General features: G+C 38.9%; 1 protein-coding gene and 1 long non-coding RNA gene across 3 annotated transcripts in view; one reads left to right on the top strand and one right to left on the bottom strand.

Moving 5' to 3' along the window:
* The window catches only part of hhip (hedgehog interacting protein), a 42,752-nt gene extending 35,412 nt beyond the window's left edge, over positions 1-7,340 (bottom strand). Inside the window, exons 1-2 of one of the 2 annotated variants that reach the window (XM_028018667.1) lie at positions 6,574-7,340; positions 2,253-2,445 (exon numbers count right to left, since the gene is read on the bottom strand). In XM_028018667.1, coding sequence (XP_027874468.1) covers positions 2,253-2,445; positions 6,574-6,843 — 463 coding nt within the window. In that variant the 5' untranslated portion in view covers positions 6,844-7,340. Of the gene's footprint in view, positions 1-2,252; positions 2,446-6,200; positions 6,298-6,573 lie in introns of those variants that run through there. The other variant, XM_028018668.1, reaches the window with a different exon arrangement.
* Positions 7,341-15,251: 7,911 nt separating this feature from the next.
* LOC114145349 (uncharacterized) lies at positions 15,252-18,301 on the top strand. Its single transcript, XR_003595665.1, has 3 exons — positions 15,252-15,480; positions 16,685-16,740; positions 18,155-18,301. It is a non-coding gene; the product is annotated as an uncharacterized LOC114145349 (long non-coding RNA).
* The last annotated feature ends 1,133 nt before the right edge of the window (positions 18,302-19,434 follow it).

Raw genomic sequence — 19,434 nt, 5'->3', positions numbered from 1 at the left:
ACACATCTTTAGGGGGCCGAGTACGTTGCCTAATCAAGAGACAGCAGTACGTTTTAAGGAAGCAGGGTGATAGGTGAAGAATGCTTTAAAGGCTACTAGTTCGACTTAAAATAGTTGCGTTTAAAAAGGTCCAGTCAAAGCCACATTGGTTTGAACATCACAACTGTAAGAAATTCCTACTTTGCTTGTTGTTGTCTGTTGGTAAATCTAAAAAAAAGATTTTAAAATACCAACATTTTAAACAAAAAAATTAGAGTTTGAGCTAAGAAAAGGTGTAGGACAAAGAGAAACAGAGAAACAGTGTCCGTATTCCTGGCTCCCCAGCTCTAAAGTTATACTTCCATCTGGTTATCTTCCAAGCCAACCTGGGTGGCCCACCCAAAGCACTTGACATCTTGATGCACTTCAGCAGTTTTACATACACACAAGCTTTGTAGAAAAATAAATGTGTCATTCGTCACCACATATGCTGATCTGTGGTGGGCTGAGCGGAGCAAGCAAGAAGGAGCATAGAAGCAAAAAAAGAAAAGAAAAGAAAAAGGAAGAGAGCATTTCTGTCCTCAGCTTTTTTGATGCAACTCTTGGAGCCCATATGTCTGTCGGTATTCAAGCAAGAAATCTATAACTTAGAACAAGTGTTCTTCCACCTCCTTCTTGTTTTCTGTGAAGTTGCTGTCACCACTCTCGGCTGTAGCTTTGGTGTTCCACTTTATATACAAGCACCATGTTTGATGCAACCAGATATCTATTTGGATGAAATATATGTTTGACTTACAGCTTACCATGTTGTCGACATGTGTGTTTGAAACTGTTCTGCCTTCTCAAGTCCCTGCTGATCTAATCAGTTTGAGGAGACTCGCAGTGTTTGATCATATTTGGCATGTTCTCTGAAATCACAGCAAACTATGATCCTGCATCTCTTCAAAAGAAAATCTTCTGAAGAGCAGGTGCTTTCAAGCGCAAAACCAATTCCTATGTGACAAACCACATGCAATGCATCAAAGAGTTTTGATGCCATTTCCATCTCTTCAGCTATGTTTAGAATCCTGTGCGGTTGAAACTTCAGAGAAAACAGCAATGCAGGAGCTGAGATGTAGCTTTTTAAGTGACAGTTTGTACCTGAAACAAAGCACTCAGGAGCTGTCTACACCACAAAATAGGGTTCACATGCTTTCTCAAAACATTTCCCCAGGAGAAACAAAGGCCAGTTCTTGGTATCAAGGTGTACCAAGGTTTACAAGAGTTCCGGTTTTAAAACAGCTTACATTTTATGTCATACTGCTGCTATGCTGCTGGTGGTTCCTTACCTAGCTCTAAAGTTGCTATGACAGTATTTCAGCGTTTACAAAAGTGATACTTGGTATACAAAAGTTTCACGATGACTGACCTAAAGAGAAGTAACTATATTTTGAGGGAAAATGTAAAAACATTTTATAAATGAAGTTGTTTTTATATATATACATATATATACTGTATATATACAGTACAGACGTACGTTTGGTCTGAACTGAGTACAGACCAAACGTTTGGACACACAGTTGTGTCCAAACTTTTGGTCTGTACTGTATATATATATATATAACACCTATTAACATTAAGTTGTGCAATTGTACTGCTAAATAGTACACAACAATTATTTTCAATGACCTTTATTGATATGTATTGATGTTCCATGTGAATATTAATGTTTTAGGGATCTGCAAGTATAAATAATTTAAGTTCATTGCAATAACAGTAACTCAGCATTACTATTCACCTAAATCTTTCCACAGTAACAATAATAGAGTAGATTTACCATTATATGGAGCATGAATGTCTGTGCACTCAATGAAATGAGCTCTATCAGACTGATTGAATGCTTGGTCTGCATAATCAAATTCTCGTAAATAATTTTTATCAAACTTTTATTGATTCATCCTCGCCTCATCAGTAGAGCGAGAAGCAGACCAGTGAACACGTTTTAGGACAGGCTCAGCTATGAATGGAGGTGAGGTCAGATGAGGTAAGAGCTGGATAAATAAATATTCTCTGACCAGACTACTGACGCACCACTTTCTGCATAAACCCGGAGCTTTGCAGGGTCCACATGTGCAAGCAGAGTCTCGGTTACAAACAAGACATGTTGTGAATTTTTATTCAACACAACATGCAGGGCCCCAACAAATGGGAATGTGTTTGTGCGGATAACGCTAGGTGACTACACAAGCACCAATTAAATCCGCATTCATTGCCTTTATTATGGGTTTCATTACCTGGTATGTGCCCCCTGCAGGTGTAATAGAACTCCCGGCAGAAGTCCTGGCAGAGCCGCGGCAGGTCCGGCTCTCTGTGTGGCATCCGATCCATGTCCAAGGAGTGGAACAACACCTGGGCATTGGGGGAGCAGCGTGCACACTTGATCTCCTCCAGGAGATGTCCACATTCTGTGTTGTTGGTGGAGAAAATCTGGAGACCACACACAAAGAGAGCCAGCACCTTGTTAAAGGGGTGGAGAATCAACGTATAAACTTTTAACTCGTACGGTGATGTAGTTAAGAATCAGTGAGTTGTGTAAATAAAAAATCATCAAAACTGAAAAACCTGGATTAAAGGTTGGATTTTTAATTCTTATGGATTCCTAACAACCTGCACCTGGTGGCTATTGGTCAAGGATATGATCTCTGACCTCATTGTCAGGCAAAATATAGAAGGCAACTGCTCCTATCTGACAAATGTAATAATAATAAAAAAAATTAAATAGGTCTTTGCAAGGTTCTGCAAGTATAATTTTAAGGCTTAAACAAACACATTTTTAACATTTAATTTCAAATCTAATAATATTCTCTATTCAGACCAAATAATCTCATCCCCTGCCTGCTCACTGAGGTTTGCAGACAGTTAAAAAATAACTACAATCTTCACGTCTTACAGTATTCAGAACAACAACAAAAAAACAAAATAAAGAGTCTAAGTTACAGTCATTGCGCAGAACTACAAAAGGAGTTAATCCAAAAGAAATTAGCAGGATTATTTACATAACAAATAAGCTATAATAAAACACAATGTAATCTGTTTTAGGTCAAAAGCTGTGCTGTTGGGGCAGCCAAGCATGCTGGTGGTGTTTTGCTCTGTGTGAGGTCCATGTGTAAACACCAATTTCAAGATAGGCAGGCACATCATTCCCACTCTGGCATCAACAAATTAGCAGTCTGTCGAAGTCAATTAAAGCAGGGGACCCGGGCCTAACATATGGACACCTTACACTCGGGTTGCAAAATAAGTCCACAACTCTGCAAAAGACTTTCTGCTTTTAAGTTGCGTGGAGTTATGTTTGTGCAACAGGTGGTGGAACCCTTGACACAAACCTGATGTTCCAGTACAGAAATACGCCGCCATAAAGGGGAAAAAAAGGTATTTTTGGAGTAGACAGTGTGACGGTCAAAAACAGAACAGCACAAAATGTTATTATTCTATTTCACAAACTCCAACCTGGATCACATTTCTGCTATAATTGATCAAAAGGCAATTTTCCTTTATTCTGAAAATGAGCTGATATGTTCCTCTGTCACAGCACTCTCGGCTCTTATGCCTTCCAGTGTTGTGGGCATGCCTGCTCCCTTGCTCTAAAGTGCCTATTGATTCTGTGTGCCATGGCCTGGCACAAGGTCCACAGAGAGAAGCATTTGTGTGCTCTCAGCCATGCCCCATGTCCATATGTTGCTGGGATGGACTCCAATGTTGCCATCATCCAAACCAGAACAAGTGGGCCCTTTGTTTGTTGTGTTTTTGCTGAATCTCCGGGGGCATAATTCTCAAAATGAGGAAGAAAATAACAGGCGGGCTGAAAATGGCCAAAACCTAAACACGCAGGTTGTCAGAGTCCATTACAATATATTTTAAAAAGATGCCAACACAGTTGCAAGGTTTGTGTAGGAGAACAGCCATAACAAGACTGTCACTATGCTCCTGTGCCAATCAGAACTTAACAGAGTAATTTCAATCAAAATATAGTAATATTAAGTCATAATAAGGATGAAAATATCCATCAAACAAATTTTGATGTACTTATTATTTGTATACTTTTGAAAGAATTGGTCCTTTTAAAAGACATCCAGAACAACTTTCAACATCTTTCAGTTTTAGATGATGTCTCACTTCAAACTATGATAAGAATTGCTGTGACTAATCTTGCATATGAAAACACCAAACTATTCCTCATCTAACTGAAGTCTGTTTTGCAAATTTCGAGTCTAGTCACTGTCAGCAGAACTTTCTAGATCTTTCTTTAAGAGTTTAAAGCAACAAAGGAAATAGTTTCTGTGTAGCACTGACAGACTTGGCTGAGATAGAGTCATCCCCAAAACACTTATTTAAATATTGACAATTTGCTCAATGTGGCATCTTTTTGGGTACTTGGTAGAAGAAAGCCATGCTCAGAGGGTGGGGAGTTGCAATAGTCACAAATGTGAAGATGCACCTGCTTCCTTCACCTGCTTCCTGCTCACCAATATAAGCAAAAGGAGGCTTCTGTTTTTTGTAAAAGAAAATTGCTTTCACGCTCACTACCATGAAAATTGCATGTTTGGTTTTTAGTCTACGGCCGGTACTCAACAAGCCCACAACCCAGAGCCAATCTGCAACACACTTTCAGCCTGGCTTACGCATAAAGCTGGAACTTTCTGCTTTTATTCCGAAAAGCAGAAAAAAAAACTAACAGAGCACAAATATAGGCCTGGGTGGGCCACCAGTTCCAATGTTTTAAAAGGTTATGTTCTCAAAATCACGTAAAATTTTACAGCATACTGTTCCAAAGGTTTTAAGTGCTTTAAATTATATGCTAAGGAAGTGTCACAAAAGGGTGAGTCGGTCACCAGGCTAAAAGAAGGATGGTGGACTTTTCTCTCACTTATAAACTAACAAAAATTCAGCTGTTTTGAAATATTTTCTGTTGCGCAAAATATGGAGAGGCATTAAGTGGAAACTAAAGGAGCGACACCTTTAGTTTCCGCTTAATGGAAACTAGCTACGAGTGACCTCTACCCAAACAGATAGCCTGCCTACTTGGAAAATTGAGAATATATTGTTCTCAATTTGCTCTTGAAAAACAACATAACACTATTTGGTTAAGTTTATGTCCCAAACAGACAAGAAATAACATTAAATCATTTTAATAATAAAGAAGTAAAGTTATAGTGGAAGCATAGACATTTCAAAAAAATTGATACAGGTATGTATTTTTGCTTTTTTTTCTATGTATGTGTTTTAATGCTATCCTGTTGGCGTAATAGCTGTTCTCAAGGTTATCAAATCAAATGATTCTCATACTGGGTGCCTACTTTAATATGACTTCCGCTTCTCTAAAAACATTTTTTTTTTTTAAAGGAAAACTTGTCTTTGGGTTTTCAAAATGCTCGTCCACAGTCAACCATAACCATAAGAGATGGGGGAGCAAAGGCTGCAAAGCTTAAACAAAACACTTGCCCTGAGGGAATAGGTGTAAGTTTGCTGGCAGGGGGAGATACTGGAGAATACACACCCTCTCAAAGGCATTAACACCCGGACAAGGCTGATTACTGGGAGGGGGAGAGAAGAGAGTGATGTTTTCCAGCTTCTCCTATTAGTGAAACCAACAAGCACAATGGTGTTGTTGTTATTCTTTTGCCATAATCAGAAAAGGCTCCGTGTGTGGGCAGTGTAGTAGGGGAGGAGGAGAAGTCGAGTTCGTCCTATTCAGTCCCCACCTCCACCACCCCCTCTAACCCCCACCCTCCCAACCACCACCTCTTATTTGCATGACTTGAGCAAATTAAATGATGCAATATGTGCTTTTTGTATCACACAAAGTGAGATACCACCCAGCCACTGAATTATACGAGGGGCACTTTTACATGAGAATGGCCCGATGAGAATCCAAAGGAGTCGCCCGTTTGGCGCATATAGTTGCGTTTTGTGCTCGTCCCAGGAGCGATTCAGACTCTCCTGCAGGGTTTTTAATTCGCGTTTTAACGGTCAGAGCTGACGTGAGCCAAAGGCTGCGGCTGGAGCGACGATTTTCTCTTTTTTACGTTCGAAATGAAAAGAACGTCAACTACCCATACTTATCTTAAAACACCTAAAAACAACCGAGAACGCGCGATATAAGTGACAAGTCTATGAGCTCCAGGTTATAAAAAGACTAAAAATAAAACTAAAAAAAAACACACACAAAACAAAACTCCTACCTTTTTTCACGAGCAAGCGGGTTCGACAGCTTAGCTAGCAAGCGCTCTGTCTGGACGGTTAGCTCACAGTGAGGCGAGATGTAACGTGAATCGGGGCGATTGATTGCCATGGTAACGCAGAAGCGAATTGGACACACATAAACGTTACACCAGCGAGCTCAAAACGCACAATAAGCACCACGGTTGTTCTTTTGCTTTCAAAACGGAGACTAAGCGCTAAAAATATGCACAAGTTTTGTTATTAGCGACGAGGACAAACTATTTTAGTAACATTTCCGTCACATTCCCTACATTAATAACAGGTACGACAGTGATTGTAGGCGTTAGAGTATATTTCTCCAGTAAAATTATACTAACGTCTTCTTCAACCTACCCGGGCATCCCCGCGGTGCAGGATCTGATAGGCGGCTCTCCTGGTGGGACAACAGGACACACGGGGGTACAACCTATGGCAAACTTCTCCGCTGCTGCTGCCGTCAAGCAGCACTTTTCGCTCCCTTTTCTTCAGTCGCTTGGGCAAGCTTCCGTCGTAGCATCTTCTCCTCCTGGGGCTCAACTCTCCTCTCTCACCGAACTTTGCGTCCCCACATTCCCACACGTTCACCGCGATGGCCAGGACGAGCACGAACTGCAAGTGCTTCATGGTTTCAAAAACATAAACAAACAAAAATAAAGAGGAAAAAAGGGGACAACTTCTTTTTTTTTTTTTTTTTCAAAAATGCAAATGTGCCCCTGCAGAACAGTTTGTATATTTAGTTGTATTATCCAAACACCAGAAGCTGCTAAAAAAAAATGGTATTTTATACTATTATTCCTAGATGAAACTGTTCTTAATTTAATTATCTCAATGAGAAGAGTTGTTTAAAAATAAATTAACAAACTCCTTCCTCAGAATAAACGGTTTAACTTGACATTTACAAACCAAATAAAAAAGAGACCAATAAAATTTATCCTCAAGAACACAAACACACACACACACACAAAATCCCCAACAGAAAAGAGCCTGATGTTCCTTTAAAAGGGTAAATTCCTGCAGGGAACGGCTCGCCAGCTTGTGCACGCACGGCACAAAACAACATGAGAAAATAAAAGTTGTCTCTAAGTCCTCTCAGAGCGCTCACATGTTTTCTCGTGCTGTTTCCTCCTTCTTTTTAACCAGCGCGCGAGAAGCGGAGCGAGCGCTGTGACGTATGGCTGCGCGGGGGCGCGCGTGGCAAGCACGGTCGCGCCCACGTCGAGGTGGAAACGTTTTACCTGGCAGCGCGTAGATGGAGAGCTTGGAGATGAATGCTGCTCCTGCAATGCTCCACATACCGCGGTATATGGCGCATGTTACTTGTAATGTAAATGAGAAAACAAACAAACAAAATCGGGTTTTGTTTGTTTGTTTAGATCGCACGTGTGTCCTTTGACGTCACAGCGTTGATTACATTGCAGAAATGGTTTTTCCAGTCTGCCAAAAGCACACTGAAGGATAACAGCTACGGTTTTCCATGACAGTGAGAAAAGGCTGATTCTGAGCCATATGTGGCAGGTACATTTCTGAGATTCAGGACAGAATTTTGTTCAACATCGTTCTGAACTACCTGATAAAATAGTTCAGAATTACATAATTACGAAATGATAGTTATGCATATTGTCCTAGAAGACTATAAGGCTAATAAATCAGAACATCATAACTGACAGCAAGTCACATCTTACTTTAAACCGTTCACAAAATTAGAGAAGAAAATTTGAATCTATTGAGATTTTTTAATAGTTGACAAGAGGGCAAGATGGAGTTCCTTACAATAGAGCATCCATCCATCATCTAGTTGTACATCCATCCATCCATCCATCCATCCATCCATCCATCCATCCATCCATCCATCCAACCATTGCTCGCCCTAATAAGGAGAATAAACCATTTTTATGCTCCTCAATTCTGGAACAAACTCCTAGAGGACTGTAAAAATACTGAAACACAGTTCCTTGGAAATCTTTCTTTTTTTCTGCCTGTTACTTTGTTATTTTTCTATTTATTCTATCATTGTTATTTCCAAATTTGGACATTTGCCTTGGACATTGCCAAATTGCCGTTCAGCACAAAATATAAAACAGTAACCATTTATGAAACAAGCAACAAACCTTACATTATGTCAAATGCCATCACCAAAATCATTAAGTAGATATACGTCAGATATATTAATCAGTGTTTCAGTTATTATGAATCAAACCTTTTTAAGGGATCTCAGTGTTGCGGCTGTTTTGCAGTTTTCTGGAAGTTTGTTCCAGACCCGGTCACAGATTACTTTGTTGTCTTGCCTCACATTTTGAAAGGCATCTTAATCTGTCCAGTTTCACGATAACAACAAATGTGGAGCAATTCCTTTCAGAAAACTCTCTCGATAGCAATCTAAAAAAAAGAGGTGGAGGGGACGTCCAAGTGTGGTAGTTACCGGAGAAACAACAGCCCCTGCTTTTTTCAGAACAGAACCTGAAATCATTAACTTTAACAGCACCTGTTCTTACTTGGGGGTCTGTGGCACTCAGCAGATTCCCGGCTTAGCTTATCTACAGGAATCTGGAGCGGGTGGAATCCAAGAGTGGTTGGTTTGATTGTGGGCTATTATGGAAATGACTTTGTGTGCTATGAAGCTGTGACCGATCTCTCACGTTCACACACACATTCGTAGAGTCTCTACCTTATCCAAATGGAGACATTTCAGGACCAAATGCAGCAAAACTGCTTCTGCCCTTTAGAGCAATCAGCCACCAACAGCAGTGTCACCACAAACGAGAGCTATGAGAACAGAGAAGAACTGCATTGTTGCACAGCGTGAAAACATGTGGGATGCAGCTGTGGAGCCGAGCGGAGTGCATCTGCGAAGGACAGATAGATGAAGAGAAGCACAGTTTGACAGACCGCGCTTCTGAGCTGTCAGACCAAGAGTAGCTCTCTAAACATACATAAACAGAAATCCATGCAACATTTCCATCTTTAATTTCTGGCAGAAACAATAGACTTTATCAACGAACACAAGGGCTGGACTTATCAAGCTAAATATCGATACTATCAATACTAGCGGGATAAGATCAATACTTTTGTTTACAGTTTCTCTATGTCCAATAAATTACTTGAATTTCCTCACAGAGTTCATACTAGTGCATATACAGGAATTAAAAGGCCAAATATTAAGAGTTTACATTTCAATTTGAGCAAAGGATTTTATACCATTGTAATTGTACCATAATACCATTTTTATTTTGTAACCAGGTTGCTATGTATTGCAAATTTTTTGCTCAGGTCCCTCTTGAAAATGAGATCTAGATCTCAATGGGGTTTACCTGATTAAATAAAGGAATATGGAATGTTTGCAGTCAAAACATTTGCTTTTTTCAAATACAGTCTGTTTAATTCTCCCATAAGAACAGTTTCACTATTATCTACTCAGGCAGTTGAAATAATTCTTACAGGAACTCAAGAATATACACTGATGTAAAGATATAAACCTCAAACCTGAAATGTGAATATGGCTGAATGTTAAATATTAAAGGAAAAATATTATTTCTATTTAGGTTACATGCAGATTGCAGTTACAGACTCACTAATCCTAATAAACAGTTGTTTGCAGTAAAAGATAATAAGGGAATTATGTTATTTCTATGCTGCAACATTGCTTTCTAGTGCAGTTAGTTAATAAAAACACTTATCATAACACTGATAATCGTCAATAATCAACTAATTGAAGTCAAATAGCTAAATTATTCAATGATTTGAGTATCTTCAGTAAATGAAGAGCAAACTTGTTTTAACCACAAAAAAAATCACCAGACAGACAAAACAGTTTCATAAGTTTAATATTAAAAAAAAAAAAAAAAAAAAAAAGATCTGGAAAATGGTTTTTTTAAAAATAATATTAATTATTTTCATTCTGACTTTTAAATACCAAACTGGTCACATATCTTTATATTTTGGTCTTTCTGATTATGTAATTTTTACATTTTAAGTGACTGATGTGTTGATCGATCCGTTACTCTGTACTTGTCTTTACATAGATAAGTACTGACTTGGACAGACAGTACAGTGAACCGTCGCTATATCGCGGTTCACCTTTCACGGTCTCGCTGCTTCACGGATTTGCATCGTGCGTTGTGTTCTGCATTCTGATTGGCTAAACAGTCTCTCCGCTTCTTCTCTACCTGTGTCAACAACGTTGCGGTTTAATATGTACACGTACGTGAAACAGCTTGTCAAATTTAACATAATCGATGGTGGCATGTCGGTTTATAAGAATCTTTTTGCCCACTAGAAAAAAGAGCGACAACAACTACCGATAACTATGTTCTTTTCTCGAAAAAACACACCTGCACCGCGGGCTTTAGAAGAAAAAAAGACGCTGCAGCGGCTCAGTCAGAAGAGCAGTGAAATACACGTGAGTCACCATTTGTCCTACTGTACTTTGTTTTTGTTTTTTTCATAATCATTTTTTTATTTTCTCCCTTTCTAATCTAATGACTCAGGTCGCGGTGGGGCGGCGCTGATCTCCGCAATTCGGGCACTGGAATCCGCCTTCAGTTCGTATTAAAATTATTATTTTACAGTACAGTAGTTATTTGTAAAAAATAAAAAAATAAAAAATTATAGGCCTACAGTACTTTTTATTTGTTAAACAAATGTTTGGGCCTGTAAAAAGGTTTTGTTCTTTGGTTTCAATGTATTATGGAGTATTTCATTGTATAATAATTGTAAAAAAAAAAAAAAGGTTACTACTTCGCGGATTTCGCCTATCGCGGGTTCTTTTTGGAACATAACCGCCGCGAAAAACGAGGGGTCACTGTATTACTTTCTAAGACACTGTCTTAGAAATAGTCTTACTTGTAAGACTATTTTACTCTTAAAAGTAAGAGTAAAAGACAATTCAATTTCTTCGATTCAAAAGCAATTTCTTGCACTTCTAATTTTTGCTTTTACTTGAGTAAAAGTAAGTTAAAGTAGAGCTACTCTTACTTGTGCACATTTTATTGGTACTGTACCCACCTCTGTTTATATCCACAAAAAAGGACCAAAATGTAGTAAATAGTGACATATGCATACATGTAATATCTAATGTATTTATATAAATGTCATAGTTTATTGAAAATATAACAGATTGGTTGATCTGCAATGTGCTTAAATCCTGGTGAGAAATATTCTTTCTTTTCTGTTTCACCGTCCTCTTTTTCTGACTAAACAGCTGACAAAAAAGCTCATTATAGCCCCTGTCAGGCTCTTGTAAAAATCGTAGATCTGTGAGTCCCTTCCCTTCCCAGAGTGATTCATCTCAGCTCAAAGAATATGAAATCGAGCATGAAAACGTGAAGCTCCAAGAGTGTGGAGAACCTTAAAGCACGTCAGGCGGTGCCTTTAGCACTCACTGGACAGATCACTGGGATTCGGTTTAATCAGAAACATCGACGCTTCTGAAAAGAACAGGTTTGAAAAGAATAGTGGACTTCACAGCGCCAACCAGATGTTTCTGGGGAGGGTTGTTTAATAGAAAATACTCTGATGTCACCGATGTGTTTCATCTTCGAGATAAAATAAACTGCTACTAGGCATGCTGTATTTAAGATAAATAATTATATACTTTTGAAAATATAAGTATATCTATTAAATACATTTATGTAGATATAATTTTCATTTAATATTACTTACACATTACTAAATTATAATTACATTTTGTATAGAATAGTGGCACCTGCATACATCTGTCCAATCATCAGGAAGTATGGAGGCATTTCACAGAGTCTGGTGTCCTTCCTTCCTACCTTCATTCTTTCCTTCCTTTCTTTCTTCCTGCCTATTTTCCTTCCTTCCTTCTTTTGTTAGTTAGTTCCCCTGTTCTTTCCTTCCTTCATTCCTTTCTTATGTCATTCTTTCATTCCTGGCTTCCTTCCTTCCATCCTTCCTTCCTTCCCTTTTTCCATTTTCCTTTAGTTTTTCCTTCTTGTCTTCCTTTGTTCATTTATTAGTGCGTTAGTTCATTCCATCCCTCCTTTCTTCCCTTTTTCATTCCTCTGTTTCTCCCTTGCTTTGTTGCATCCTTCCTTCCTTTGTTTAGCTTTTCAAGGTAAAAACTGAATTTAAATCTTTAGACTCACCAGAGAAATATCTGCTGTGAATTAGTATGAAACTCTTATATTTATATGCTCGGAACGGGCCAGATTTATGTCTGGAAAAGTGTGGAATTTGGACACAAGAAACGTGCTGGAAATTTAATGAGACAAACATTACACACTCAGTGTCAGCCTATCACAGTCTTTATGTCTTATAAAGTTTAGCACAAACATGAAATCATAAAAATCAGCCCGATGCTAACCATGTGTGTGCTTCCCTCTTCTGACAGCACACAGCAAGCAGCATTGTGTTCCTCTCACACCTACTTTAATGGCCCGGCTTTGTTTGGCAGTCGTATGCCATACGGCATACAGACCTCTGCAAGTGTTCACAATGCCATTAATAGTCCTGACAACAGCTTAATGAGCCTCTGCCATCTGTTTGTGAAGGCTTCAGGGTGGAGGGGGAAAAAAAGGAACAAGAAAATCAGACTCAGTAGCGATTTCCAGTCGTGTGAGTGCCTCTGATTTCCACTTGAACAGATCCAAACACATGAGGACATTTTAAGTGTAGTGACTTATGTAGCGTCATCCAGCCTGAGTCAGTGACTGAGGCTAGGCTGTCTGCCCAGCATCAACAGCCTCTAAATCACGGGCTTCAGCCATCAGACCACACAACCTCGCTTTTAGCTTCCTCACCCCTCCTTCGCTCTGTACCACCCTGGAGTGTCCTTAGGCCTTGTTTGGCTGAAGTATACACATGGCATAAGTAAGAAAAGCCACCCAGGGCTCCCTAATGTGGTGGCACGAGACACATACAAAGTTGCAGAACACAGTGACACTAATGTGTTGCCTGGTTAATGCCGCCGTGGTGTCTTTAATTACGCCATGCAGGAAATTGGATTGCCTGGATTTGACGCAGCAATGCAGCAACTTCTTAGAACATTCCTGTTTCATTTTCAGCTGGACATGGAACAAAAAACTGTGTTCATATGTGAGGATTTTTAATCTAAAAATTATTTATTCAACTTGAACCGCTTTACTTACATTTCTAGAACTGCACTGCTTATGGTGACAGAGACTTGGAGCAGCTCTTTTATATTTATTTATTATTATTATTATTATTATTTGAGACTCAATTATTCCCTCTGGTTTTGGACGTTGTGCTGCTGGAAGAGGTTTTGTTTTTACTTTTTCACTAGGAGCAGCAGATTAACATCTCCGAAGCTCAAACTACACCTGAACTACGACTCCAAATCCCAGGGGAGTTGAAAGGGAGGCTTCATGGATGCAGAGAAGAGAGAAAACCATCTCTCCTATTGATCATAACAGTCAAGAATGGCATCCCCAACTCCAACATCTCTCCACCCGGCTTTCTAACAATATGGCCAGGCTGGCATTAAAAGAGGAGTAGCAAAAGCAAATCAGATGGATTAGCAGTGTTTACCAACAACTGATGGTGTCAACCAGGACATGTCACTAGCATGTTGCCTTTAATATATATATTTTTATGTGCATTTTGATGTATCATATTAGAAAGGTAGATGGAAATAGGAAAATTTGGAAAACACATCCTAAATTTCACCAAAAAGGTTTTTATGCTCACTTTTTTATGCTCACCACAAATTTCAAAGTCCAAATCTCCAAAAAATATTTTAAAAATTGCTCAAAATGTGCTTCATAATTGAATGGAAATGTAGAATATCGTCTCTGCTGCCCGGACATCGAGGCATTAGAATGTCATGACAGTCATACAGCAACAGTCTGCAGTCAGAGGTTTCTTTAGATTTGTTGGAAGACAGACTCCTGCTCACAGCATTGCCATCCACAATTTCTCTTTGAAAATGCTTGGATATGAGCAATGACAACATTTATTTTTCCTTTAGGATACATGAATTACTTTTATAGTTAAATTGAATTTAAAGTTGCAACAATAAAGTATTTTTATACATACTTTAGTAGCATTTTATGTGATAGATCAACACAAGAAAGAGCTTTACTGTGAATGGATAGGAAAATGTAATCAATGACTGTTTTAGCCTTTTTTGTACAATATTAGAAATACATTATAACACACAAAGAAATAATTTAATTACGTTCTTAGAAAATGAACATTTTATTGCCTAAAATGCAATAACAGAGCATTCCGTAAGTAAACGCCTGATCATTTGTAGCAAAGGATGCATCTGTAGCTATCACAATATTTCCGACATCAACATGTGAAAAGCTCAATCCTTTCCACTTGACTTAACATCAATACATTGTGGGGCTAATATGATGAGTATTTGTTGTATTAACTGATTAATAATTGTATAGCAATAGGTGCTTTTGAAGAATTTGAACAAACTAAAGCTGCCACTTAAAGAGCTCTGGGTAGAACATATGTACAAGCAAAGGTGTTTATTTTATCTTAAATGCAAGATTTTTATATTTTTTGTACAGTTTTGGCCTAGTTACTGCTCCGAGTATGTCATTCTTTCAGTAAATGTTCTTTTTTATGATCGATTAATCATTAACTACAGTTAGTGGTTAATCGATAACTAAATTAGTTAATTTCAATAATCAGCTCATCACAATTAATCCGTTCAATTGCCTTAGATATATAAAGCTGATCGAAACGCATTAAAAAAGATTTGACATTGTAACTGCAGATAAAAGTGACTCTAAAAAGTAATTGTCAGGGTTCCCGTGTGTGCATGTGTGGGGGGTGTGTATGTGAGTGCGAGTGATGCATCTTTTCCAGCAAAGATCTTGGTGGAGAACCTGGGCAGCCTACACAGGTGGAGCTCATCAGCCTCATCAGAGTGCTGGGGATAAAGGAGCAGCAGAGCCTTCACTCAATGCTGGATGATTAACGTTTACTGGTAATCTCTCTGGCCTCCTCTTGCATTCAGGTGTCACAAGCTTTTGATCTGTCTCTTGAGCATTTTCCAGAAGTTTCATAGTCCTTGTGTTTGCTGCCTCTAGGTTTGTCACTGGATTTTCCAAGAAGGATCAGTTCAACTCTTTTCTCCTCCTGTGGATCCTACCTGCAAGTCACCTGCCTGCCTGCTCCACCGTTCCCCTTCTCCACTCCACTCCATCAGACCTCTGGCTTTCTGTGTCACCACCTTCCTCGCACTTCTCAGGAATCGCTATCAACCATTCTCCTCACAGGACCCTGCACACCTTTCCCCCACGCTTCACCCACAACCATTCTAAAGTAAGCTGTCTCATATTGCATCTCAGATCAACTCATTTCAGGCCTCATTATTTCATGTGATCATGCAATCACATAAAATAAGTTTGAAAAGAAGATTGCATGATTACCAGGCCACCAGTAACCTCACTCTCGTTTCAGGCGCCACCGATCGTGTGACACTTGCCACTCCCCGTAAAGATCAAGAAAATCTGTCAATTGTTGCTTATTCTTTTGAAAATAAAACCAATTCTTTAACTTGGACTTTGATTCTGCATGTGGATCAGAAAGTTAAAACCGAACGTCAGTAATAACGATAAGGAATGTGTGCAAATGCACTCCAGATTTGGAAACTTATATATATTTTTTTTTCCTTACGCACCTCAATCAGGCACTTTAAATCATAAGATTGCCATAAAATATATTGTACTTTGGGATGTGAATACTTTTTCAAGGCACTGCATTTCCCATCATAAAAATTCCATATGAAATAGACTTCAACTTTAACAAATATCTTTTGTCTGAATTAAATTTTACAAACTTGTTGACCTAAAATAGTTCCCCAGAGCTGAAAATCTGATTTACTTTAAGTCTGTACTGGCGTTTTTACATTTTCTGCTGGGCGTAAATCGGAGCAAGCTTATCTGTGCTTGAACAATATCTGCAGACTGATTGTCATATGAGGAGATTCTTCCCTGCATTCCTTGCCAACAGCAGACATGAGCCAAATCTAAGACATGCATCTGTTCTGCAGTGGTGAAACATTGAGCCAGGAAATATGTTGGACATCGTCTTTGTTTGTACGACAAGGCACGAATATTGAAATGCCTTCAACAGAATGAGGGATATCTGGTCATCTTGTGCGCATCTAAAACCTTTTATTTCACTTTAATAATATTTTACATTCATAAAGTTCATCTCTGTTTCAAAGTCTTTGTTCTTGTCTTTCTCATGCAATAAAGAATCCTTCAAAGGAAAATAAGGAGGTGATATGCATGTTTCTGTTTCGTGGTCACTTGTCTGTAAAAGATTTGATCAGGATGAAAAAGATTTCAAAGACTTTAGGCGCAGTGCATGTATGTGCAAATTGCAGATTAATTACAGATAAGAGTCACTGTGCTGAAAATGGTTTGGTGGGATGGAGGTGGGCGGCTGGTGGTAAATGTTTGGTGTGGGCAGCAGTGATGGTGGTCCCTCTCTCTCTCCTCCTTTGCTCCCTTCTTCCCAGTGTCCCGTTGTCCTCAACCCATCTGTTCCTGCTTGGCCTCCCAGGCTTTCCATCAGGTAGGCCTCAGTAACTGAATGCTACTTTAACTTATGGCATCTGAATATGTCTGGCTGAGGAATCCGTGTCCACCTTAATATGGTTTTGTAACATTTTGTCTGTAATTGATGGTAAACACTCCTCTTGAGCTATACAGTAAGTGTGGTGAACCGATTGCATGTAACCAGATATAAACCTAAAATGATAAAATGGATGCAATATTTTTTTTCCTTCTGTTGGAGAATTTTTTTAATTCCATATTTTAAATCCTTCTGACCTCATTTTTACTGTCTATAAAAAGCATTCACTCTCTTGGGTGTTTTACCCTTTTGGGTCAAGATCAACAAAATGCATCTTTTTTTAGTTTTTTTGTTTCATGATTTACAAAACAAACCTTTAATGTCAAATTGAAATCTGATTTCTACAACCGAATTAAAATATTTAACATAGAATGAGTGATCGCATGATTATTCTCCCCCTTCAAGTCAGTATTTAGTAGATGCACATCTGAATGCTGCAGTTTTCCTCCATTCTTCCTGCTAAGCTTTTCTATCTGTCAGGAAAATGACGCCTGGGCTTTGACTAGGCCACTCCAGGACATCCACCTTATTGTCTTCAGACTATTTCTGTGTAGCTTCAGCTGAATATTTTGGAGTCTCCTGTGGTGTTCAGTGTCTCAGCAGCTCTGCAGAAGTCTTTTTTTCAGCTTGAGTTTTTTTTTGTGTAAGCTTGGATTCTTCCAACAGATGACAAAAGCAGAGATTAAACTCTCCACAACAGACTTATATATTCAGCATCTTGCTGCAAACACTGAAGACGCTCCCTCAACAAGTACAATGGATTTACCATCATAGTTCTCCATCTGTTTTGAACCTGCAAAACATCTACCTCTGCGTAAGGTTGGCTGATTATTACTAGAATAGGAGTGTACTGGGACAGCAACAACAAAAACGATCACCACACCACACTCAGATGTTTGTCACTGTGGGAATCTGCACTGCAGCTGGTGTAGCATGAATCATAGTCAGAGAAAAGGACAAACGGCTCCAAATTGTGCCCATCCTCGACCACAATGGAAACCATAGGAGGACATTTTTTAAATCGCAGCTTTAATGGCATATACATGTATTTGTATTTTGCATTCTCTGTGCATGAATCCTATTGATTACAATGCAAAAACAAAATTCTCACCACGTAGTTCCTGTTTGGTTTCTAGTGCAAATGTCTTAGTACCTTTGAAATAAGACAAAACTAATAAGTAATTTTCCATTGGAATCTGTACTTTTTTATAATCAGTATTAAGAAATTATCGACTTAAAACAAGTTCCTATATCTTGCTGAAAAGCTGTAAGTTAGTTTTGTGTTATTTCAAGTGTACTAAGATATTTGTACTAGAAACTAAACAAGAAATACTTCTGTTTTTGCAATGTGAAGAAGTGTTTAGGCACAAGTGAATGGCTGCCAGGGGAGATTAAAGGATTTCTCAAACATGCATCTCAGAATCAAAGCAACACTCCAGGTATGTTTTGGATGAGGCAGTAACATTATGACATGATACAAAGCTCAAAAAGAGTCAAATTTACATAATACCCCTCATTTAAATGCTTCAGATCATCAAGCAAATGATGAAAACTAAGCATTCTGAAGCTGATATCATCAGATGAGTAAGAGATCGAAAATTGATAGTTTACATGGGGAAAAATGTCGTATAAGTTAAATAATCTGCCAGTGAATTAGTATTTTTTCTCTCTTTTTTGCAACCAATTAAAGAATGCTGCTACGTCATGCTGAGAAGTTACTTGTAAGTTTGTTTTGTCTTATTTCAAGAGCACTAAGATATTTGCACTAGCAAAAAATACTTGGTAAGATTTTGTGTTTTTGCAGTGTTAATCATCAAGCTATCACCAACAAGTGAGAGGTTTTTCTGTGCTGAGAAAACATCCACACAAAAGACTGAAACTGATTGCAAATTGCAAAAACATTGAGACAAGATAATGGAAACAGCTTTGTGCAGCGATGATTTAACTGCAGACATGCAGGTGGCAGCCATGTTGTAACTGTGAAGTTCTGGTGCTGGATAATGACGCTGCTCGACAGAGAGAGGCCTACCTGAGTGTGGTTGATCCCCAGGTGGGTCTAGATGGTGAGGTCGTTGTAGAACGGTGACTCTGCTGTGGAGCATGGTGAAGGAACAGGACAACATCTGGGGGAAGAGGAAAATAGCAGGGACCTAATTGTTGATTACCACGAATGCAGCAGCATGACCACTTTCACACTGCAGGGGGTCCTTCAGGTTGTCATTATCCAGCTACTTCCTAATGGGCTGTATAAGTGGTGGAGAGCTTAGTGAGGCCTTCATCCTGCGTGAAGGTGGTCTTAACTTACACTACCAAAAAGATCACCCTCTCTAGTATATCATTAGGACCACCTTTAGCTTTAATTATACCACACATTTGCTCTGGCATTGTTTCGATAAGCTTCTGCAATGTCACAAGATTTATTTCCAGCCACTGATTTTTCATCAACATCTTGTATTGATGATGGGACAGTCTGACCACTGAGCAAAACCTTCTTCAGAAAATCACAAAGATTCCCAACCGGGTTAAGGACTGAACTCTGTGAAGACCGATCCATGAGAAATTAATGTCTCATCCGCTAATTCACAGTTTCATTTTGGAATATCCTCGCGTCATCAGGGAAGAAACAATCTGTTG

The sequence above is a fragment of the Xiphophorus couchianus genome, chromosome 5 (genome assembly GCF_001444195.1).
Source record: "Xiphophorus couchianus chromosome 5, X_couchianus-1.0, whole genome shotgun sequence".
Taxonomy (NCBI): Eukaryota; Metazoa; Chordata; class Actinopteri; order Cyprinodontiformes; family Poeciliidae; genus Xiphophorus; species Xiphophorus couchianus.
Note: the sequence above shows the minus strand (reverse complement) of the source record. Positions and strands in the feature narration are given on the sequence as shown.